This window comes from Acyrthosiphon pisum, chromosome X (genome assembly GCF_005508785.2).
Source record: "Acyrthosiphon pisum isolate AL4f chromosome X, pea_aphid_22Mar2018_4r6ur, whole genome shotgun sequence".
NCBI lineage: Eukaryota > Metazoa > Arthropoda > Insecta > Hemiptera > Aphididae > Acyrthosiphon > Acyrthosiphon pisum.
Window position 1 is genome coordinate 121,784,019 of NC_042493.1, and position 10,785 is coordinate 121,794,803.

The 10,785-nt window shown below is 40.7% G+C and overlaps 1 protein-coding gene across 3 annotated transcripts in view; it reads right to left on the reverse strand.

Moving 5' to 3' along the window:
• Window positions 1–3,977: 3,977 nt before the first annotated feature.
• LOC100571410 (aminopeptidase 1) overlaps window positions 3,978–10,785 on the reverse strand; it is a 42,969-nt gene continuing 36,161 nt past the window's right edge. For 2 of the 3 annotated variants that reach the window (XM_029492733.1, XM_016801388.2), the window contains exons 2-4: window positions 5,058–5,217; window positions 4,440–4,623; window positions 3,978–4,298 (exon numbers count right to left, since the gene is read on the reverse strand). In XM_029492733.1, coding sequence (XP_029348593.1) covers window positions 3,993–4,298; window positions 4,440–4,622 — 489 coding nt within the window. In that variant the 5' untranslated portion in view covers window position 4,623; window positions 5,058–5,217 and the 3' untranslated portion in view covers window positions 3,978–3,992. The remainder of the gene's footprint in view (window positions 4,299–4,439; window positions 4,624–5,057; window positions 5,218–10,785) is intronic. The other variant, XM_008181134.3, reaches the window with a different exon arrangement.

A 10,785-nucleotide genomic window follows, 5' to 3' on the forward strand; every position in this document is an offset into this window, starting at 1 on the left:
GATCGTTAAAATAGTATGAACGAAATAAGCGATAACGGATTAGTACGACAATCAAACTGTAACTTAAATTGTTTTACATTGTTTAAAATAAAACATATAGTGCGTTATATCGACAAGCGTACTTTATTTATTTTGTCCTGTAGACGTACACAACATTTTTGGTGGCAGCGGTGGGATCACCATTTGATTCCAGTTACTATCTGTACGCGAAGTATTAAGAATAACACGTAAAGCTATATTTTATGTAGTATAAATTAAACCGGATCCGTAAAACAATTAGTGTCCGCAAAATCCGAGGTGTCAAGTGAATCTGAAGCAGTAAGAAGAATCAAGAAAAACCGAAGTGTCCAGAAAATCCAAAACATCGAGTTACCTATACAAAAACTCCAATGTACAAAATGTTAAGGAATGGGAACACGCAGTACCGCCGTACTCGTTGCGCTGCTGGAACGAATAGTTGGATGCGCACTCACGCACACGAACGTGAATCTTAAAAATTAGCATCACCGGCGCCGTGTGCGTTGTTCCTAGCACCGATGAAACCAAAAGTCAATTGTAACGCGCACATACACACGTAAATGACTCATAATGCACGCGCCGCCGCCTCCGTGTCGATAGTGCCGCCCGAACCGAATGACACACTTTAACAACTCGAGTCATATTGCTCATGACCCGAATCTTGAACTTTTAGAACCATATTTACTAGAACCCGTGGGAGTGGGAAGACAGAGCGAAAGCAGGTGGAGACGTAAATTAATCGTCGATATCCCTAAACACGTAATTAGTCGGTGTTGCCCAGACCATGGAGACGAAAGAGGGGAGCGTGTGTGCGTTATCGGACCGGCAGGTGTTGTCGTCGATCGGTGGACTTGGACCCACGGGACAAAATCGGCTGTCGCACGCACACACAACATTTGTATCACTACAGTCTATGTGTACAAATAATATGGTCAAATGGTCATCCAACTCTGATCGTCACAACACACTTACGCACGCACACATTCGTCGTTTGTGCTAACGAAATCAAACGTCTGTTCCGCCGCCGTGTTTATATATACCATATAGTGCCGGCAGATAGCCGCTGCAACACTGATATCAATACGCAGTAGTGAACGAAGCTCCTTATCAGCACCGCCGCGAAGTGTAGATAAAAAACATGATTCGCGTTAGCGCGCGGACTAAGATAAAACGGACTGGAAACGATCAGCTTATCAGTGGCCTCGAAAGTATGTACGAGAAGCAAATGCGGGGGGTTGCAACCATAATCAAGAGTTTACAGCGCCATCTGTATAAAACACGGACTGTGATACTAAATAAAACCACTGATAGCGCTGAAAACATTCGATTATGAGCGTTGATGATAACAGAGGAACCTTTTGTGGGCCGTCCCGCGTCACCCGCTCACCATGTCGTTTTCAGTCCATTATTTCTTAGTCCGTGCGTTAGCGGTTCGAAACATGATAATCGTTAGGTTTAAAAATACGCGATCGTTGTTATCAGTGTAATTACGTGATCGGTGTTATCAATATAAATACGTGATCGTTGTCATCAGTGTAATTAATTACGTGATAATTGTCTATCAAAATAAATACGCGACCGTTGTTTGATAATGACAAGTCGTGAGAAATCAGTGAAACCCACTATATACTAGTGATCCCTGCGCCAGAAGTTTTGGGGTTTGCGAACTTCAAATGGAACTCGACTGTCAAAGAGGAAGGCGTCGTATAACATAGGCTCCAGCCCACGACCGAACCAATCCAAGCCAATCAACATCAGTACGAAAAGTTGACGAATCTCAATCATGGATGTAATTATAATGATGGCAATGATGTGAGCATTAGTATATAAGAATATAATTAACGATTAAAGAAGTTAGGTTAATTTTACTATTTGAAATAATTTTAGAATTTAGTTAATACGGATAAGGAAATCATTGTTAATGAGTGACTCCCGTGAGTCTAGTAGCGGATCACAATCTTCCGAACTAAATCAACAAACTCAAAATTTAGATTCCACTGACTAATTACAACCAAATCCAGCTCCACGCACAAGTTTATCTGTTAGGTTCCCAAATTTGGAAGTGTTTATTAGACATTACATCCGACAAACAGTTTTTTAACACGTTAACCAATAACGAACAAATATTAATTAACGTACACGAAATGCTTAAGGGTATAGATCAGACAATACTTTACATAGACCAAGAGGATTGGAGGCTGCTCTAAAACACATGCAAGGCTCGTTCAGTGGAGACAAGCAGGAGGAATTAGAAATATTCTTAGAAAAATGCAAGTTAGCGCTAGTATGCGCAAACGACCATGTACAGGATCGACTTCTCCAACATATCCAAGTTAGACTGACAGGAAAAGCCCGTCAGGCTTTCAAGTTTAAGGAAATAAAACATAGGATTGAACTAAAGGAAGCGTTGAAATCTTCATTGGAACCGCAGAAGACGACCACTTATCTATTCTCAGAGTTGTATTCAACAAGACAGGATATCGGAGAAGATTTAACTAAGTACGCAAATAGGAATGAGCAACTCTAAACAATTATCATAGAGCAAGAGACAATTGGGTACAGTTGGGAGGTAGCCCAAGTGCAAGGAACAAGTATCAAGAAGTAAAGCATTAAAGTATTCATAGAGGTAAGAGAACCTCTTAAGAGAAAATTGGTCATATGGCAAAGGATTGCCAACAATAACAAACCCAAAACCTTCTTCCACAACGGCACCAATTAGAAACATTGAATGTCACTACTGTAAAAAGCCAGGACATCTGCTGAAAGATTGTCGTAAAAGGAATTATGTTAGCTACAAAAAGGAAGGCAACCAGCAGAAAACCAACAGCAACCGGCTGCCAGCGGTGGGCGCCCGATGAGCGAGTTAAAAAACACCCGCAACGACAAATCCTCTACTTCCAAGTAGAATTAGATCGAGATCATTTAACCTGCTACATTGAACAGACCATCAGCAATAAATCGAAGCTACTCTACGACTCTGGGAGTGAGCTTAATATAATAAAAATGTATTCTCTCGTCGATCAGACAATCGTATATTAAGACGTCATAATTTTAATATATCATCTGAACAGCATTGATTACCAGAGAGTAGATCCCTCTTGAAGATAACGCAGACCCCAACAACACCTTACCACCCACAGAGTAACGGGGGCTTATAACGCAGTCACAGAAACCTTGGAGAGTATTTGAGAATTTATTCTAGTAAAAACCCTCAAAATAGGGACGTCTACGTTCCCTACGCAATGTATTGTAACAATTCATCCATAAATTCAGCTACGGTTTCCAGCCGCATGAAGTGGTCACCCGTTGGTAGTACCTACACCGTTTTCGTATTATCAAAACAATATATCATTAAGATTTCGTACCTGAAAATCCAAGTTCAAACTTACCATTATCCCTTAAGAAAATAACAGATCATCATGAACCTCAGAAAATCAGTTATCATACGCTTTTTATAAATTTTAACAAATTAGCTCAGGAGTCTCAAGAGTTAAACGAACTCAATGAATTGTACAAGGATACCACAGAAAATATTTTTGTAAAACCAGAACATAATTTGATATTACTATATATAATTGTCATTAAGTTATTAAGTATCGATGTAGTATACTAAAATTATATTCACCTGAAATCGCAGAACCTTATGAATCATAAGTTATGATGTACAAGAAATTGCAACCTAACCCGTGGGAACGAGCACGGCGACAGCATATGACATCCCGCTGAGCGGACAGTTTTGGTAGCCACATCAGGCCTGTCGTCCGCGCTCGTTAAGAAGGGAAGTCAGTTGTATTCCAGCAGAATATCTGTCCGAACCTCCGAATAATTTTTTTTACATTGTTTAAAATAAAATATATTATACTTGGTTATTTCACCAAGCGTGCTTTATTCAATTTGTCGTGTAGACATACACAAGAATAGAAAGTAACGAAATCACAAAAAATATTTATTTATATTTTTTTATGACTTGTGCATTATATTAAAATTCTTATACTAACGCACCTCGTTTGATTACTTTCCTTGTCTACGTAGCTACTTCTATAGTAACCTACTAAATCGTCGGTGAGGTTTCCGGTAAATGGTATAGTCAGCACGAGTTCGTCACAGGGCTTAAAGTTTACGGTTGACTTGACGTGCATAAATTCTTTATCTGGATCAAAAGACACACTGCTCACTGGGATGACATTTTCACCGCCGTTGGCCACAACAACACTTTTGGTATCGATGTTCAAACTGGTCGAATGCAACACTATGGTATCGGTAGCTCCTACGCATGTCATCTAAATATATTAATTATATATTATGTGAAGTTATTATGAAATTTCATAAATTTCAAGACATTTTGCCTTTTGAAAATATAACATAATTATTAGTTATTGTGAGTAAGGTAATATACTGGATTTAGTATGTTGCGTACTCACACGAATACCGACTACTCCTTCAAACATGAATTTATCCTCCAAGTACGTGGTCACGTTCAGTTCATAGCTGATGGGTTTGAAATTAGTAGGTAGTTTGAAATCGCTAGTTTCTTCCGAATTAACAACCGATCCCATTAAGGACAATGCGATGATAAAAATCATTTTAAAGCCCACAAACTTCATTCTAAACAAATTTTAAATACACATATATATAAATAGGTACTTCATAATAATATGATTATTTTACACGTATATATTTTTATATATTTTTTAAATTTTAAAACATTTTACAATTAATTGGCATTGAACCAGGTACCTATTATTTTGAGAACTCCATTGACCATACTGAACATAAGAATTATGTTATTACTTTTGTAATGATATGATTGTTACCAATTTGCCATAATGGTAAAATAATAGGTTATAGATAATAAATATTTGATGATATAGTATTTATTGTTATTGCAATTGTATTGAATTTTATATGACAAATAAGATGGTATTATGATTTATTTTGTAACGTATTTTATTATTTCTAAACATGTTGTTTAAAAAATAAAAAATATATTTTGTATAAGTCATTTATAAAGACATTAAAAAAAATATTATTCCTAATACATTTTGTATAATATATGAAATGTTTTTCCAACTGACAAAATGGCGGCCGTCCACAGCTGAGCTTCACTTGTAACAACGTAAATTGTATAGGACTTGTGCCTCGATTCCGGGCCAGATGAACGTAAACTAAAAGCAGTAGTGGAATTTCCAGTACCAAAAACTGTGAAAAATATAAAATCATTTTTAGGATTAAGTGTTTATTACAGGAAATTCATAAATTCGTATAGCGTGATAGCAAAGCCTAATCTTTTAAGGAAAGATGCAAAATTCATATGGAGTGGTGAATGTCAAAAATTGTTCGACACATTAAAAACAGCATTATGTTCAGAACCGGCACTTAAATATCCAGATTTTACAAGGCCATTCTTATTAACTACGGACGCGAGCAACAGAGCACTCGGAACCATTTTATCTCAAGGTGAAATCGGTAAAGATTTGCTATTTGTTATGCATCACGTACACTAAATAAAACCGAAAGCAACTATTCAACAACAGAATTATAATGTCTTGCGATAATTTTGGGGTCAAACAGTTCAGACCATATCTATACGGCAGAAAATTTATAATACTTAGTGACCATTGCCCATTAACATGGCTTTTTAATCTGAAAAATCCATTTACAAAACTAGCACGATGGAGAATACAATTAGAAGAATATGAATACGAAATACACTACAAGAGAGGTTTGAAATTAGTAGGTAGTTTGAAATCGCTAGTTTCTTCCGAATGAACAACCGATCCCATTAAGGACAATGCGATGATAAAAATCATTTTAAAGCCCACAAACTTCATTCTAAACAAATTTTAAATACACATATATATAAATAGGTACTTCATAATAATATGATTATTTTACATGTATATATTTTTTAAATTTTAAAACATTTTACAATTAATTGGCATTGAACCAGGTACCTATTATTTTGAGAGCTCCTTTGACCGTACTGAACATAAGAATTATGTTATTACTTTTGTAAAGATATGATTGTTACCAATTTGCCATAATGGTAAAATAATAGGTTATAGATAATAAATATTTGATAATATAGTATTTATAGTTATTGCAATTGTATTGAATTTTATATGACAAATAAGATGATATTATAATTTATTTTGTATCGTATTTTATTATTTCTAAACATGTTGTTTAAAAAATAAAAAATATATTTTGTATAAGTCATTTATAAAGACATTAAAAAAAATATTATTCCTAATACATTTTGTATAATATATGAAATGTTTTTCCAACTGACAAAATGGCGGCCGTCCACAGCTGAGTTTCACTTGTAACAATGTAAATTGTATAGGAGTTACTAAGTTACTATGTTACTAAGTATTATGTTGCCTACATCTTATTTCCATACTGTAAAGATGCGTACTAATTAACTTGATTACATATTATAATTTATTTATTAATTAACATAAAGCTTAAGCGTGTTTGAATAAATCATTTCAAAATTATTTTTGTTACATCTGCACCGAAATTTTGGTTTTCAATAGCGGTTGAAGCATTAGAAAGTGTCCATACAGTGGACGGTAAAGTGAGAATCCCTAAAAGTGCCGGGTGGTTAAGTGGAAATCACATATCCTCTGCACAACTAGGTCGGGGGTACTGAGACTCCGGCCGGCGCATCCCGTCGGTAGACGGGGAGGGGGGCGTGCGGGACAAAAGACACCCGCACGCCACTGAATCAACTTTTTAATCCGCTACAATCTCGGCGCCTTCCGAAGGGCGTATCTTAGGGCCATCCACCCGGTTAAAGGTGGACTCCGGGGAATGGTTGACCCCAGTTTTATTTAGACTACTCATGAACTCAAGTCAAGACATGGTACACACCCCGACAGACTACGGTCTGAAAGGCGAGGATTCGGATTCCGGGGCCTCGCCACTTGATAAGTTCATGAGCACTCGGACGGAGCTGAGCGGCCCGTCAAACGATGGCCTGCCCGGGTGGAACGCTGCCCTTACTTCGGCAGGGGACACCGTGTCGCCCCCAATCGCCAGTAGTGACTCAGGTCGCTCTGGACATTGGATAAGGAGGCAGAGAAGAGCGGGGGCCGATCGCCCCCAGGACGAGTCAGTCACATTGACAACAGGCAGGATAAGATTGCACGCAAACGAACCTTTGACTAGTCCCAGCGCATCAGCTCGTAATGAGACCGACTCCATGCAAGGAATGGCTGAGGCAGTTAAAAGCATAATCGACTCTGACCCCAGCAGTCTTGTCGAAATAGCCGGAAGTGAACCAAGGACGTTAACTAAAGTACTGAAGATTAACGCTGCAAGATTGCAACGCGTAATGCAGGAAATCGAAGGTCTATTAACGAGAAAAAGCTTTGCGTCTGCTAAATACAAGAACCATCCCTCGACAGCAAAGGGGTCTATCTGTTTGACAGACGCCCGTACAGGGTGATAGCGAACAGCCCCAAGTCTAAAGCTGCGATCGTTATTGTAAACCCCGCTGTCGGGATCCTGAGTTTACAGAAGCTTAGTACCCCACATATTGCAGTGGCCGTGCTTACAGTTGGGAATCTCCGCTTAATGTTGATATCAACGTACTTTCAGTTTTCGGAACCAACTCAGACACACGCCGACGGACTCGAGTCCACCCTGGACGCGGTAAGCGGCGGCGTGCTTGTTTGCGCTGACGTGAATGCATGGTCAACTGTTTGGCACGACCTTTTCACGGACGACCGCGGTGAAATTGTCGTGGACCTCGTAAGTCGGAAAAACCTTATGGTCCACAACTTAGCCGGCTTCCCGCCGACGTTCAGAAACCGGGGGTCCGCGTGCCTGGATATCACCCTGGCTTCTAGTGGAGTCAGGGTGTAGGACTGGAGCGCGGCCCACGGTCTGACGTCGAGTGACTACGTGGTAATATGTTTCCACATAACGCAAAACAGCGCACGCCCGGCTGACAGGGCGGATCCTTTCGTTAAGTACGACTGGAGCAAGAAAAATTGGCCCGAATTCCGTAAGACCTTAAGGGACCAGATCAAAGCGAGAATGACGGATCTAGAAAGCCCAGACGTCGATGCTAGTGCGTCCGCACTCACAGATGCGTTAAAGGCATCCTGTGAGACTCGCATGAACAAAGCGAGAATAAGAAGGCTTAAGCCCCCTCCCTGGTGGGATCAGAGCTTGGACAGATAATTGAATGCTCTTAGACGATGGAAAACGAGACTGAGAAACGTGAAATACGCCTTTATCAAGCGGGCGATCCGGAACTCTTATGAGAAACACAAGCAAAGGTTCAAAGTGAATTGCTTTAAAGCCAGACGGGACGCCTGGCGGTCATTCGTGACCGATTCAGAGAGACCCATGAGGGCTATTACGGGTGCGTATAAAACCACCTCGATGATGGCGCTGCAGGTCTTAGCCGGAGTACCACCTCTCGACTTGAAACTATTGCGAATAGCCAAGGTCGAGAAGGATAGGATCGCGGTAAGGAGGGGTGCTATGACGATGAAAATCGCCGAGGCTAGGAAGGTTCAGTACGAAAACAATATCCTGGACATCTGGCAGAGCAACTGGGTCGCTTCCAAAAAAGGGAGGTGGACGGCGAAGTGGTTCCCGGACATCAGGCGTCGGCTTGCCCGTGGGTGGTGCAAAATGGATCACTTTACGTCCCAGCTGATGTCAGGCCACGGAAGGTTCAACTTTAAACTCCACCAGTTCAAACTTACAGGTGACGCGGCTTGCCAATGTGGTGCTCCAAACGGTACCGCAGAGCATCTGCTATTTGAATGCCCACTTGTGAATAAAAACGGAAAAACTCTTATACTCGCCGTGCAGGCGGCCGGTGCGGACTGGCCGTGCGACTTAGAGTTCATGACAAGCACCGAGGTTGTATTCAGGCGCTTAGGGTGTTCGCTCATGACACACTAGGAGGCTCTGATGTAGGGTTAACTTGGTAGTCATATTGGTGATATCAGTAAAATTCCAGTTGTGGGGCCCTGTAAAAACTTACTAAGGCCGAGAAGAACGTGGGATAATCCTTCTTATACGCACGGGACAATATATCCGAGTAAAGAAATCGGGTGTGAAGACGAGATAACGTAATAACCCCGCAACCTTGCGATGTAACGATGAGGACATTGAGACGGTAATGAGACGGAAGGGTTGGACGAAGCAACCGCGTGCGGGTACCACGTAAAAACCCGCCCGCGGACAACCAACCACACGCCGGTCCATTACCACTCAAAACTCGATTGAGAGCTCGCATCAGTGATGCGAGTGACCAGGTTCAAGTAGCAACGCCGAACCAGCCATCTACTGCCAGCCATAAAAAAACCCGGAGAACACCCGGTACGGGAACGGTAACCCGCTCGCAAAAACTATACCGCTCATCTTAAGGCAGTATCTTGGACAGACGTAAAAGCCTACCCCGATACTTGCGCTAGCAGGAAAAGTTCATTTTGAGTACCTGGATTACGGAATCCAAATTATTATTCCTCGGGAATCAGAGAGAGCCCTTCACGCAAACGGTACTCTGATTAACTATGGTCCGCACGCTCGACGGTCAGGCGCGTCCTTGGTTGTCCCTGGGCCCGCGTGACGGCAGCGCACCCGGTACTTATGTGGATGGCCCCAAGGATGTTGTGGGAGTATCGTCTTAGTCAGAAGGGAAGTACTCAACCAGGATTGTTGCCCTGGGCCCGCCGACGACCTTCCGACGAAACTCACGAAATACCCGTAAAAACGGTATGGTTTGGGCCACTGCATGGCGCTTGGGCGCCCAGTGTACCCCTCAGCACGGGATGTGGTACGTCACTAGGGCGCGGAGGGATTCGAGCTTGCGATACATGGCTAAGGGTCTACGAAACCACCAAGTTACGGCCTCGTACTTCCCGTTACACAGAGGTTACTGAATCCCTTGCACAACCAGACACTGAAATCTATACCACGGTCCTTTTATAATAACCTTTGGTTACATCTTATATTCATACTAGCTGCCAGTTCGCCTCGATTCCGGGCCAGATGAACGTAAACTAAAAGCAGTAGTGGAATTTCCAGTACCAAAAACTGTGAAAAATATAAAATCATTTTTATGATTAAGCGGTTATTACAGGAAGTTCATAAATTCGTATGGCGCGATAGCAAAGCCATTAACTAATCTTTTAAGGAAAGATGCAAAATTCATATGGAGTGGTGAATGTCAAAAATCATTCGACACATTAAAAACAGCATTATGTTCAGAACCGGTACTTATATATCCAGATTTTACAAGGCCATTCTTATTAACTACGGACGCGGCAACAAAGCGCTCGGAGCCATTTTATATCAAGGTGAAATCGGTAAAGATTTGCCAATTTGTTATGCATTACGTACACTAAATAAAACCGAAAGCAACTATTCAACAACAGAATTAGAATGTCTTGCGATAATTTTTGGGTTAAACAGTTCAGACCATATCTATACGGCAGAAAATTTATAATACTTACTGACCATTGCCCATTAACATGGTTTTTTAATCTGAAAAATCCATTTACAAAACTAGCACGATGGAGAATACAATTAGAAGAATATGAATACGAAATACACTACAAGAGAGGCATTTTAAACTCAAATGTAGATGCACTTACGCGTATGTATACTATTCAGGAAATAAAGGGCGAATCATATGAACAATTCCTCGAAAAAATCGAAACACAGCTTATCAAAAATAATAATGTAAAAGAAACTATAGGTACACTAATAGAATCACCAAAAGATATAATATAGTTT